The 14685-nt window shown below is 44.3% G+C and overlaps 1 protein-coding gene across 3 annotated transcripts in view; it reads left to right on the top strand.

Annotated features, from left to right (window-relative positions):
* The window catches only part of LOC143525261 (RAS guanyl-releasing protein 2-like), a 45567-nt gene that overhangs the window by 16094 nt on the left and 14788 nt on the right, over window positions 1-14685 (top strand). For all 3 annotated transcript variants that reach the window (XR_013133604.1, XM_077018978.1, XM_077018968.1), the window contains 6 exons: window positions 3476-3650; window positions 4120-4222; window positions 4381-4437; window positions 5516-5647; window positions 5907-6057; window positions 6160-6333. Coding sequence is in view for 2 of the 3 variants with exons in the window: in XM_077018978.1 (XP_076875093.1) it covers window positions 3584-3650; window positions 4120-4222; window positions 4381-4437; window positions 5516-5647; window positions 5907-6057; window positions 6160-6333 (684 nt within the window). In the remaining variant the exon portion in view is untranslated. The remainder of the gene's footprint in view (window positions 1-3475; window positions 3651-4119; window positions 4223-4380; window positions 4438-5515; window positions 5648-5906; window positions 6058-6159; window positions 6334-14685) is intronic.

Here is a 14685-nt window from a genome sequence, read left to right on the forward strand (position 1 = left end):
TGTTGTGTGTTATAACTCTAAACCATTTCCAGTGTGTGGTGTGTTATAACTCTAAACCATTTCCAGTGTGTGGTGTGTTACAACTCTAAACCATTTCCAGCGTGTTGTGTGTTATAACTCTAAACCATTTCCAGTGTGTGGTGTGTTATAACTCTAAACCATTTCCAGTGTGTGGTGTGTTACAACTCTAAACCATTTCCAGTGTGTGGTGTGTTATAACTCTAAACCATTTCCAGTGTGTGGTGTGTTATAACTCTAAACCATTTCCAGTGTGTGGTGTGTTATAACTCTAAACCATTTCCAGCGTGTGGTGTGTTATAACTCTAAACCATTTCCAGCGTGTGGTGTGTTATAACTCTAAACCATTTCCAGCGTGTGGTGTGTTATAACTCTAAACCATTTCCAGCGTGTGGTGTGTTATAACTCTAAACCATTTCCAGCGTGTGGTGTGTTATAACTCTAAACCATTTCCAGCGTGTGGTGTGTTATAACTCTAAACCATTTCCAGTGTGTGGTGTGTTATAACTCTAAACCATTTCCAGCGTGTGGTGTGTTATAACTCTAAACCATTTCCAGTGTGTGGTGTGTTATAACTCTAAACCATTTCCAGCGTGTGGTGTGTTATAACTCTAAACCATTTCCAGTGTGTGGTGTGTTATAACTCTAAACCATTTCCAGCGTGTTGTGTGTTATAACTCTAAACCATTTCCAGTGTGTGGTGTGTTATAACTCTAAACCATTTCCAGCGTGTTGTGTGTTATAACTCTAAACCATTTCCAGTGTGTGGTGTGTTATAACTCTAAACCATTTCCAGTGTGTGGTGTGTTACAACTCTAAACCATTTCCAGCGTGTTGTGTGTTATAACTCTAAACCATTTCCAGTGTGTGGTGTGTTATAACTCTAAACCATTTCCAGTGTGTGGTGTGTTACAACTCTAAACCATTTCCAGTGTGTGGTGTGTTATAACTCTAAACCATTTCCAGTGTGTGGTGTGTTATAACTCTAAACCATTTCCAGCGTGTGGTGTGTTATAACTCTAAACCATTTCCAGCGTGTGGTGTGTTATAACTCTAAACCATTTCCAGCGTGTGGTGTGTTACAACTCTAAACCATTTCCAGCGTGTGGTGTGTTATAACTCTAAACCATTTCCAGCGTGTGGTGTGTTATAACTCTAAACCATTTCCAGTGTGTGGTGTGTTATAACTCTAAACCATTTCCAGTGTGTGGTGTGTTATAACTCTAAACCATTTCCAGCGTGTGGTGTGTTATAACTCTAAACCATTTCCAGTGTGTGGTGTGTTATAACTCTAAACCATTTCCAGTGTGTGGTGTGTTATAACTCTAAACCATTTCCAGCGTGTGGTGTGTTATAACTCTAAACCATTTCCAGTGTGTGGTGTGTTATAACTCTAAACCATTTCCAGTGTGTGGTGTGTTATAACTCTAAACCATTTCCAGCGTGTTGTGTGTTATAACTCTAAACCATTTCCAGTGTGTGGTGTGTTATAACTCTAAACCATTTCCAGTGTGTGGTGTGTTACAACTCTAAACCATTTCCAGCGTGTTGTGTGTTATAACTCTAAACCATTTCCAGTGTGTGGTGTGTTATAACTCTAAACCATTTCCAGTGTGTGGTGTGTTACAACTCTAAACCATTTCCAGTGTGTGGTGTGTTATAACTCTAAACCATTTCCAGTGTGTGGTGTGTTATAACTCTAAACCATTTCCAGCGTGTGGTGTGTTATAACTCTAAACCATTTCCAGTGTGTGGTGTGTTATAACTCTAAACCATTTCCAGCATGTGGTGTGTTATAACTCTAAACCATTTCCAGCGTGTGGTGTGTTATAACTCTAAACCATTTCCAGCGTGTGGTGTGTTATAACTCTAAACCATTTCCAGCGTGTGGTGTGTTATAACTCTAAACCAGGGGTACTCAACTGGCGGACCGCGGTCCGGATCCGGACCCGAACGCAGTCCTGTCCGGACCCAATCTCATTCCTGATTAACTGGATACGGACCAAAACAAAACCGTAGCATTTATTTCAGGGCTATTGAAAAAACACTCCGTCACGAGTGTTACGTTTGCCACCCCCGCTCAACAACTTACGTTCGCCACCCCCCGCTCAACAACAAGCCTGCCTGGTTGACGCTTCGCAAGCGGCGCGAGGGTCCGCGCGGCAAAAATTACGTAATCGCTGTGGCTCCGCGTGTGCGCGAGTGCCTCGCGCGCTGTCAGTTCGAGAGGTCGTGCACCTCCCGAATTTTGTAACTTCATGCCGCGCTTCAGCGCAATGAACAAAGTCACGTTTTCAGGGTTCATACACCTTTATAAGGTGGAATTAAAGCACTTGTACGTCACTTTCAAGGTCCATTTCAATATTTCCCAGCATGTTAAACATAATTACGTTAAATATTTATACATATACTCGAAATAATTCGCTTTTTATCACATTATTTAATGGTTGTTTATTTAAAAAACGCCCAATCTTCACGTCTTCACGTTCTCTCATGTTTCGTCCTGGAATTACAAGAGGCTCGTATTTGTTAACCTAATACAAGAGAACTATTCAGTCAGACAGCTATTTGTTGTGAAACCAAGTAGTTACAATTTCAAGCGCTTTAACCTAAATTCCAGCACTTTTCAAATCTGAAACATATAGCAACATTAAAATTGGTCAGGTAAATGTTCATTCCCCTGTTTTGAGGGGTGTTTCTACCACATATCGTTTCGGACAAAACGCCTATCGTTTCGGAGAACACTGCAGTAACGCTCGCGAAAGTATAAACGCCTCCACCGTTCGCACCCCCCCCCCCCCCCCCTCAACAACTTACGTTCGCCACCCCCGCCGCACCGGACCTCAGGTCACAGGTATCTGCCAAAATTGGACCGCGGACAAATTTAGTTGAGTACGCCTGCTCTAAACCATTTCCAGCGTGTTGTGTGTTATAACTCTAAACCATTTCCAGTGTGTGGTGTGTTATAACTCTAAACCATTTCCAGCGTGTGGTGTGTTACAACTCTAAACCATTTCCAGCGTGTGGTGTGTTATAACTCTAAACCATTTCCAGCGTGTGGTGTGTTATAACTCTAAACCATTTCCAGCGTGTGGTGTGTTATAACTCTAAACCATTTCCAGCGTGTTGTGTGTTATAACTCTAAACCATTTCCAGTGTGTGGTGTGTTATAACTCTAAACCATTTCCAGTGTGTGGTGTGTTACAACTCTAAACCATTTCCAGCGTGTGGTGTGTTACAGGATGGCCAAACTAGACTGCCACTGGCACCTTCGTTTCAATGCTTCATATACTTTCTTCATGTTGAATACGTTGTATTAGCATTGTAAACGAGGAAAAGGTTCATTGTGGGAGCCTTTAGAACATAAGGTCAGGTTTTGTGTGCCAAGCACCAAAGACAAGCGAATGAATCCATGAATATGTGATTATGTGATTTTTGCTGTTTTATTCCTTTTTAGGGAGTAGAGGAGTGGCGAAAGAAGAGGAAGAAAGAGGAGGAAGAGGAGGAACAAGGGAGTGAGCGATTGAGTCTCTGACAGGACTGACAGCGAGATAGGAACGAGAGAATGGAGGCGCTGTCATTGGAGTCGGCCACGGTGGAGGAACTGGTGGAGGCCTCCATCCTAGCATTTGGTGAGTGTGTTAAGTGTTGGTGTATTAAGCGTTAAAGTGTTGAGTGTCAGCATTGTTGGGTTCCAGCGTGTTAAGTGTTGTGTGTTAAGTGCTGATGTATTATGGGTCAAAATATTACATGTTAGTGTGTTAAGTGCTGATGTATTAAGGGTCAGAATATTACATGTTAGTGCGTTAAGTGCTGGTGTATTAAGTGCCTGTGTGTTAAGTGTTAGTGTATAAAATGCTGGTGTATTAAGTGACATGTCTGATTATGTCTGTTAACGTTTTTACATCATTCAAATGTTATGTCTGTAAATGGTTTTAGTCTGCTTTCACTGACTGCTGTGCTCGGACACGTTATTAGACAATGGCAGGCTGTGAGCAGTTGTGTTGACGCGTGATTGGATGATGCCAGGCTGTGACCTGTTGTGTTGGCACGTGATTGGGCGATACCAGGCTGTGACCTATTGTGTTGGCGTTTGTCTAGATGACACTGGGAAGCTGAAGGACACCTCTTTGGTGCGTATGTTTCTGATGATGCATCCCTGGTACCTGCCCTCTACGGACCTGGCCAGAATGCTCCTGCACAAGTATCCTTCTGTCACGTGGACCCCCACCCGTGGGTTGGGGATAAGCTTCACCTCTGCACCTTCAGGCTTATGGTTTCTGACGTGTATAAACCAGAATGTTGTCGTACAGGGTCCCTGGTTTCAGTGAACGGGGTTACCGAGTCTTAACAAAACATCAGGTCTCAGGAGGAGAGATCAACGGCTGAGATCAGGAGTCGAATCTGTCACCTGGTCAAGTAAGACTGAACAGTCTCTCTCACAGCTCAACGTCCACTACAGTCTCTCTCACAGCTGAACGTCCACTACAGTCTCTCTCACACAGCTGAACGTCCACTACAGTCTCTCTCACACAGCTGAATGTCCACTACAGTCTCTCTCACACAGCTGAACGTCCACTACAGTCTCTCTCACAGCTGAACGTTCTAAACTACAGTCTCTCTCACAGCTGAATGTTCTAAACTACAGTCTCTCTCACACAGCTGAAGGTTCTAAACTATAGTCTCTCTCACACAGCTGAATGTTCTAAACTACAGTCTCTCTCACAGCTGAACGTTCTAAACTACAGTCTCTCTCACAGCTGAATGTTCTAAACTACAGTCTCTCTCACACAGCTGAATGTTCTAAACTATAGTCTCTCTCACACAGCTGAATGTTCTAAACTACAGTCTCTCTCACAGCTGAATGTTCTAAACTACAGTCTCTCTCACAGCTGAACGTTCTAAACTATAGTCTCTCACACAGCTGAATGTTCTAAACTACAGTCTCTCTCACAGCTAAACGTTCTAAACTAGTCTTTCTCACACAGCTGAATGTTCTAAACTACAGTCTCTCTCACACAGCTGAATGTTCTAAACTACAGTCTCTCTCACAGCTGAATGTTCTAAACTACAGTCTCTCTCACAGCTAAACGTTCTAAACTAGTCTTTCTCACACAGCTGAATGTTCTAAACTACAGTCTCTCTCACACAGCTGAATGTTCTAAACTACAGTCTCTCTCACAGCTGAATGTTCTAAACTACAGTCTCTCTCACAGCTGAATGTTCTAAACTACAGTCTCTCTCACAGCTGAACGTTCTAAACTATAGTCTCTCACACAGCTGAATGTTCTAAACTACAGTCTCACAGCTAAACGTTCTAAACTAGTCTCTCTCACACAGCTGAATGTTCTAAACTACAGTCTCTCTCTCAGCTGAACATTCAACACTGTAGTCTCTCACATATGTGAATCCTGTATTGTTTGCACCACAGCTTTGAAGCTTAGTACATATATTCCAATTCTCTCTCTCTCTCTCTTTTCTCTCTCTCCTTCTGTAGATTCTGGATCTCAGAGTTTCCTGCAGAGTTCAATCTCAATCCAGCTTTAGCTGAACAGATTAGAGATCTCAGGGAACAGCTCAACACAGAAGGCAATGAGAGAGAGAGCCAACTTATTGATGTAGAGAGTGTGTAAGTGTGCTCACACACGTACACACACACACACACACGTACACACACACACACACACACACACACACACACACACACACACACACACATACACACACAATTAAAAGCATACACACAAAACACACACATTATCATGTGAAAACCAGTACAATCAATCCCTCCCAAAATTATACATAGACTCAAGTAGAATTGAACCTTTAGCGTTGTTTTATTGTAGTGGGTTTTTTACATTTCTTTGAGTACTTTTTGTCCCTCGCAGGCCATCGTATAAGTGGAAACGGCAGGTAACTCAGCGAGTCCCATCCCTGTCGAAGAAGAGGAAGATGTCTCTGCTTTTTGATCATCTGGACTCCTCTGAACTCGCCGACCACCTAACCTACTTGGAGTACAAGTCCTTCTGCAAGATCCTGGTGTGTGAGTGTGTGTAAAAGTTTGTGTGTGTGAGTGTGTGTGAGTGTATGTGTGTGTTTGTGTGTGTGTAAATATGCGTGTGTGTGTGTGTGGTGCTGTAGTTCCAGGACTACCACAGTTTTGTGATGCATGGCTGCACTGTGGACAACCCCATCCTGGAGCGCTTCATCTCCCTCTTCAACAGTGTGTCCCGCTGGATCCAGCTCATGGTGCTCACCAAGCCCACCCCCCAGCAGCGGGCCGCCGTCCTCACACACTTCGTCTGCGTGGCACAGGTCTGTCGTGCATGCCAAAACCAGCTCGCTGAGGACCTGTGTGTGTGGGTGGGTGGGTGTGTGTGTGTGGGGGGGGGAGTGTGGGTGGGTGTGTGTGTGTGGGTGGGTGGGTGTGTGTGTGGGGGGGGGAGTGTGGGTGGGTGTGTGTGTGTGGGGGGGGGAGTGTGGGAGTGTGTGTGTGTGTGTGGGGGGGGGAGTGTGGGAGTGTGTGTGTGTGTGTGTGTGTGTGTGTGTGCGTGTAGTCATGTAGATGGAGGTTGTAGTCATGCAGATGGAGGTTGTAGGTATGTAGATGGAGGTTGTAGGTATGTAGTTGAAGGCTGTGGGCGTGTAGATGGAGGCTGTGGGCATGTAGATGGAGACTGTAGTCATGTAGATGGAGGCTGTAGTCATGTAGATGGAGGCTGTAGGTATGTAGATGGAGGCTGTAGTCATGTAGATGGAGGCTGTGGGCATGGAGATGGAGGCTGTAGGTATGTAGATGGAGGCTGTAGGTATGTGGATGGAGGCTGTGGGCATGGAGATGGAGGCTGTAGGTATGTAGATGGGGGCTGTAGTCATGTAGATGGAGGCTGTAGTCATGTAGATGGAGGATGTAGGTATGTAGATGGAGGCTGTAGGTATGTAGATGGAGGCTGTAGGTATGTAGATGGAGGCTGTAGTCATGTAGATGGAGGCTGTAGGTATGTAGATGGAGGCTGTGGGCATGTAGATGGAGGCTGTAGTCAGGTAGATGGAGGCTGTAGGTATGTAGATGGAGGCTGTAGGTATGTAGATGGAGGCTGTAGTCATGTAGATGGAGGCTGTAGGTATGTAGATGGAGGCTGTAGGTATGTAGATGGAGGCTGTAGTCATGTAGATGGAGGCTGTAGGTATGTAGATGGAGGCTGTAGGTATGTAGATGGAGGCTGTGGGCATGGAGATGGAGGCTGTAGGTATGTAGATGGAGGCTGTGGGCATGTAAATGGAGGCTGTAGGTATGTAGATGGAGGCTGTAGTCATGTAGATGGAGGCTGTAGTCATGTAGATGGAGGCTGTGGGTATGTAGATGGAGGCTGTGGGTATGTAGATGGAGGCTGTGGCTATGTAGATGGAGGCTGTAGGTATGTAGATGGAGGCTGTGGGTATGTAGATGGAGGCTGTGGCTATGTAGATGGAGGCTGTAGGTATGTAGATGGAGGCTGTGGGCATGTAAATGGAGGTTAGACTACTTAACAACACTGTAAGTTAAAAAAACATCTGTGCTTCTATCGTACTAAACCTGCTGTCTGGGATGCAGTGGTGGTAACACAACCGAACAGTAACCTTATATTATTATTATATTATGTTCAGCTACCTCAACATTTAACGATGGTACATTTTAAAATATGTTAAACACTCCTCTTGTACATCGTGTTGACTGGTTCTCTCTTGGCTCTTCCACTTCTTGTTTTATCTGAATTGTTTCCCTTTCGGTCGTGTCCAATCACGTCACAGCGCCCAGTGCCTGAATAAACCACTGTGTGAAACGCCAGGTTTCAGCCCTTTTTAGAAATGCTTCATTTTAGTAGCTGCCCAGGTTTCTAACTGACTGCTGTGAACCAGAATGTGATCTCTGTGTGGATCCAGTCTGTTACAGACATGAAAAATTACTGCTGTCATTCTGGAATTTGACAGAGACATCATGTTACATACCCCCAGGAAGGAAGAGGGCGCCGCGATCTGGCATTGGAGTAGGACGCAGAGAGAACAAGACCTGCCTGATCTTTATAAAAATGTTTTACTGCGCGCTTTAGCTACATGGACTGGAATATCTCTCTTTTCAGAAAGGTCACAGTCTCAGATAAGAACAAATCTACAAATCAGTGTTTTAGTGTGACAGCGCCGCTCTGGTGGGGATGGTGTGAGATGAACACGGTTAGAGCCACCGGGGCGCTGACCCCTGCACGACCTGGCTGTTCTCACCTGTTGTGCAGTGTCATGTCAGAGGAGGCGTGAGTCACATAAGGATATCTACACTCTCCACCCCCCTAGCTCTCACAGGATATGTGTCTCATTACTGTTTCCTCCTCTTAAGTGCGGGGGTACAAGCCAACGCTCTTCGTAAATTCGCCAGTAACTCCAGCTATCTGGACAGATATTAGAACTGTCCTCCAGCTGGGGTGACCTTCACGTGATCTGTGTGTGGTACGTGTGTTCTGTGTTAGTTCTGTGTGTAGTACGTGTGTCGCTTGAACGTTGTTCTCGTTTTATGGATTTTTCAATCATAAAATAGACACAGTATACTCACAGTTTCAGTCTACTGTGAATGTGTTGGATACATCTCGACCATTCTCGCAGTCCAGTAGCAGTTATTTTACTGCTTTTGATGCTGTAGATCAGCAGTTTGTTTCAAAGCTTGTTATGACCTCTAGGGCAACGACATGTCAACTGGATCCCATGCCAACACAATGGGTGAAAGCCTGTTCTCCGTCTGTCTGTCCTCTTATTACTATGGTTATTAATGCTTCACTTAGCTCAGGAATGGTTCCGGCATGTTTGAAGCTGGCAGCCATCACACCAGTTCTCAAGAGGCCTGGCTTAGATCCTGAGAATTTTGATAACTATAGGCCCATTTCAAATCTCCCATTTCTCACTAAACTGCTGGAGCGAACAGTAGCTGCGCAGTTAAAGGAACATATTGAATCCTGTGATCTGTTTGAGGTCTTTCAGTCAGATTTTAGGAGAAATCACAGTACTGAAACTGCTCTTGTCAGGGTGGTGAATGATTTGTTGATGGCGGCTGACCAGGGACTGCTTAGTTTGCTTATTTTACTGGACCTAACTGCAGCATTTGACACAGTGTGCCATAGCCTATTGCTATCTCGGCTTAAAAATATGATTGGCATAACTGGGACTGCGTTAGCATGGATCACTTTTTATCTCTCTGACAGGCAGCAGTTTGTTTCTATTGGAGGTTTTAAATCCGACATTTGTTCCGTTTCACATGGAGTCCCCCAGGGCTCAGTGCTTGGACCTCTGCTTTTCATTTTGTACCTGCTTCCTCTTGGGGACATTATTAGGCAGGATGGGCTGCAGTTTCACTGCTATGCTGATGATGTGCAGATTTATATCTACACCAAACCTCCCATAGCTTGCCTCCTCTTGCCTTGTTGAGCTGCTTAACGGACGTTAAGGCACGGATGATGGAGAACTTTCTGAGTTTAAACAATAGAAAGTCTGAGGCCATCATAATTGCTTCTCCTACTACAGTTAGGAGACTTGGTGACACTACTGTTAGTATTCCGGGTTTTGTTGTTTCTACCTCTGCTGAGGTAAGAAATCTCGGAGTCACGTTTGACTCTACGTTATCTTTTGAGTCACACATTAAAAATACATGTAGGTCAGCCTTCTTCCACCTTAGGAGTATTTCTAGGATTCGCCCTTTCCTTTCTTTTGCTGCTGCTGAGACCTTGATCCATGCGTTTGTCACATGCCGACTGGATTACTCCAATGCTCTGTTGTATGGCCTCCCTGCGCGGGCCTTGAGCAAGCTGCAGTATGCGCAGAATTCAGCTGCGAGGGTGCTTACACATAAAAGATCTTGGGAGCATATTACTCCGGTTCTGTGTCACCTTCATTGGCTTCCAGTGTAGTATTGCATCCAGTACAAACTGCTCGAGTTGGTTTTTAAATCCCTGCATGACCTTGCTCCTTCCTACTTAAGTAGGTTACTCCAGCCATACTCCCCGATGCGTACACTTAGATCTTCAAGCCAACACTTGCCTGTGGTTCCGCCCTATAAGTTATGTTCCACTGGGAAAAGAGCATTCTGTGTTGCAGGTCCAATGCTGTGGAATGGGCTCCCTGATGAAATGCGGGCTTGTGCGAGTGTGTTCTGTGTGTAGTCTGTGTGTAGTATCTGTTTTCTGTGTGTGTTCTGTGTGTAGTACGTGTGTAGTACATGTGTTCTGTGTGTAGTATGTGTGTTCTGTGTGTAGTACGTGTGTTCTGTGTGTAGTATGTGTGTTCTGTGTGTAGTACGTGTGTAGTATGTGCGTTCTGTGTGTAGTACATGTGTAGTACGTGCGTTCTGTGTGTAGTATGTGCGTTCTGTGTAGTACGTGTGTAGTATGTGTGTTCTGTGTGTAGTACGTGTGTTCTGTGTGTAGTACGTGTGTAGTATGTGTGTTCTGTGTGTAGTACGTTTGTAGTACGTGTGTAGTATGTGTTCTGTGTAGTACGTGTGTACTCTGTGTAGTACGTTTGTAGTACGTGTGTAGCAGTGATGGCTTAGTTACCTTGAAAAAGTAATATGATTACTACGTGTGTTCTGTGTGTAGTATGTGCGTTCTGTGTGTAGTACATGTGTAGTACGTGCGTTCTGTGTGTAGTACGTGCGTTCTGTGTAGTACGTGTGTAGTATGTGTGTTCTGTGTGTAGTACGTGTGTTCTGTGTGTAGTACGTGTGTAGTATGTGTGTTCTGTGTGTAGTATGTTTGTAGTACGTGTGTAGTATGTGTGTTCTGTGTAGTACGTGTGTTCTCTGTGTAGTACGTTTGTAGTACGTGTGTAGCAGTGATGGCTTAGTTACCTTGAAAAAGTAATACGATTACTGACTACGTTAGATTACAAGTTACTTTAGTAGTTACATTCAGCAGCAAAATTTGTTTTTTCAATACTCACTTTATTGGAAGTGCATTTTTAACAGTAATAATGTATCTCCTGACATTTGAATAATGTATCTCCTGACATTACGTTTGTGTCACTGCGCGGTATTATTTGTAAATATATTTGTAAACATAATACAAGCGAACTATTCAGTCAGACAGCTATTTGTTGTGAAACGAAATACCATTACAATTTTAAGCATTTTAAAGTAGGCCACGTTAGCCAAAATTCCAGCACTTTTCAAACCTGGAACACAATGCAACATTAAAATTCGTCAGGTAAATGTTCCTTCCCCTGTTTGTGAGGGGTGTTTCTTTACACTACCACATATCATTACGGGGAACACTGCACAGAATGACGTGAACGTGCTCGCCCTCTCACAGGTTCACGTGCGGAGTCAAGCACTACAGTCAGACGCAAAAGTTTAACTGAGCCAAGAAGAAAGGAAATATATATATTTTTACTAAGTAAAATAAAAAATAGTAATGCACAGTTATTTGGATAAGTAACTTTAATCTGATTACTGGACTGGAAATAGTAACGCGTTATATTACTCGTTACTGAAAAAAGTTGTAAGATTAGAGTAACGCGTTACTGACATCATTGGTGTGTAGTATGTGTGTTCTGTGTATAGTACGTGTGTAGTATGTGTGTTCTGTGTGTAGTATGTGTGTTCTGTGTGTAGTACGTGTGTAGTATGTGTGTTCTGTGTGTAGTATATGTGCTCTGTGCTCTCCCACAGGTGCGGAGATGTTAAAATATTGATGTGCTCTGCCGGCTTCTGGCTCTAAAGGTTTTTTGGCCGTTGGGCATCCCATAGCAGCCCCGCCCCAGGACGCCCTCACCCCCTATGCCTCATCTTCCTAATCCCTCTCTCCTACCCCTCTATCGGGTCCTCTCCTCTCCAAACACCCCCCGCTGTGCACCCCGTCTCTCCCGGGGACCTGGGGCGAATGTGGGGAGGCAGGAACACCGATGGCCTCCCACACAGAAAGCCTTGTGTGGTTTTACACAATTTAGTCTTTGTTCTTAGCAAAAATAATAAATTCATGTTTGGCTACAATAAAGGTGGTATGGGCATGTATGCATGTGTGTGGGTGTTTGTGTGTGTGTGTGTGGGTGGGTGTGTGTGTGTTTGCGTGTGTGCTGGAGCAGCTGGGGCTGGATTGATTTTTGGTGTGTGTCTGTGTATAAGTGTATATAGGTGTGTGTGTGTGAGTGTATAAGTGTATATGGATGTGTGTGTGTGTGTGTGTATCTGAGCAGCTTGGGCAGGATTGATTTTTGGGTTGTGTGTGTGTGTGTGTGTGTGTGTGTTTGGGTTGAAGGGCAGAGGATGTCCCCCATAGAGCTTCATTCACAAGGCATTACTATGGCCTGAACACACACACACACACACACACACACAATCACATTTTACATAGTCCTCCCACTGTGCTCTGACATAGTACCATGTATGATTATTGTATCGTGTGTGTGTGTGTGTATGTGTGTGTCATGGTGTGATGGAACTCGTGCAGTAAAAAAGACTTTGTCTTCTGCTCAATGTCTCTCCAGGATATATAATATTTTGTCATCTATCCTCTTAATAGGACTACAAGCATTTTCATACTCCCCTACTAGCTATAGAGCTCATCAAAAGACGAGGTGCCATCCAGGCCATCCAGGCCATCCAGGCCTGTCCTTTGTTATGTATATGGAGCCGTCTCCAGGTAGACGGGGGGTGATAGTGGGAACTGTGTAGATCCATAGATCAGATGGAATGGAGAAGAAAAAACCCTGGTGTTACACATATGGGATATAGTGGCACATATGGGATATAGTGGCACGTATGGGATATAGTGGCACGTATGGGATATAGTGGCACATATGGGATATAGTGGCACGTATGGGATATAGTGGCACATATGTGATATAGTGGCACATATGGGATATAGTGGCACATATGTGATATAGTGGCACATATGGGATATAGTGGCACATATGGGATATAGTGGCACATATGGGATATAGTGGCACATATGGGATATAGTGGCACGTATGGGATATAGTGGCACGTATGGGATATAGTGGCACATATGGGATATAGTGGCACATATGGGATATAGTGGCACATATGGGATATAGTGGCACATATGGGATATAGTGGCACGTATGGGATATAGTGGCACATATGGGATATAGTGGCACATATGGGATATAGTGGCACATATGGGATATAGTGGCACATATGGGATATAGTGGCACGTATGGGATATAGTGGCACGTATGGGATATAGTGGCACGTATGGGATATAGTGGCACATATGGGATATAGTGGCACATATGGGATATAGTGGCACATATGGGATATAGTGGCACATATGGGATATAGTGGCACGTATGGGATATAGTGGCACGTATGGGATATAGTGGCACGTATGGGATATAGTGGCACGTATGGGATATAGTGGCACATATGGGATATAGTGGCACGTATGGGATATAGTGGCACATATGGGATATAGTGGCACATATGGGATATAGTGGCACATATGGGATATAGTGGCACGTATGGGATATAGTGGCACATATGGGATATAGTGGCACATATGGGATATAGTGGCACGTATGGGATATAGTGGCACATATGGGATATAGTGGCACATATGGGATATAGTGGCACATATGGGATATAGTGGCACGTATGGGATATAGTGGCACATATGGGATATAGTGGCACGTATGGGATATAGTGGCACATATGGGATATAGTGGCACATATGGGATATAGTGGCACATATGGGATATAGTGGCACATATGGGATATAGTGGCACGTATGGGATATAGTGGCACATATGGGATATAGTGGCACGTATGGGATATAGTGGCACATATGGGATATAGTGGCACATATGGGATATAGTGGCACACAGGCCCATTGACAGTCTTGCTGGGGCCCGGGACAAGAAAGTTTCATGTACCCCCCCCCCCCCCCCCCCCCCCGCACACGTCATTTGAATTTCCTCTGTAGCAGACAATCCTTCTGTTAGGTCATATAGTATATAATATAGCCACACATCAAAGCTGTTTCTGACAGCTGACTGGTTTATACTTGAGGGTTCGCGCGAAAATGACGTAATCGCAGTGGCTCCGCCCGTACGTGAGGGCCTCGTGCGCTGTCGGTTCGCGAGGTCGTGCACCTCTCGAATTTTGTAACTTCGCGCGAGCCGCGCTTCAGCGCCAAGAACAAAGTCATGTTTGTAGGGTTCATACACCTTTACAAGGTGGAATTCAAGCACGTGTACGTCACTTTAAAGGTCCATTTCAATATTTTCCAGAACGTTAAACTTAATTAAGTTAAATATTTATACATATACTCGAAATGATTCGAAATAATTCGCTTTTTATCACATTATTTAATGGTTGTTTATTTTCAAAACGCCCGATCTTAACTTCACGAGAACTGTTCAGTCAGACAGCTATTTGTTGTGAAACGAAGTAGTTACAATTTCAAGCATTTTCAAGTACTTTAGCCTAAATTCCAGCACTTTTCAAACCTGGAACACAATGCAACTTTAAAATTCGTCAGGTAAATGTTTTTCCTTTCTTTTCTGCGCTCCAGATTTCTGTATTTACTTTAACTATCCACCACTGTATTTCCCGCTGTTGGGCCAGTACCAGCCGGCTACAGTCGGTGCTGGATCAAACCATTTTCCAGTGGGAGGCGGGGGTGTATGCAC

Source organism: Brachyhypopomus gauderio, chromosome 1, assembly GCF_052324685.1.
Source record: "Brachyhypopomus gauderio isolate BG-103 chromosome 1, BGAUD_0.2, whole genome shotgun sequence".
In the NCBI taxonomy this organism is placed as follows: Eukaryota; Metazoa; Chordata; class Actinopteri; order Gymnotiformes; family Hypopomidae; genus Brachyhypopomus; species Brachyhypopomus gauderio.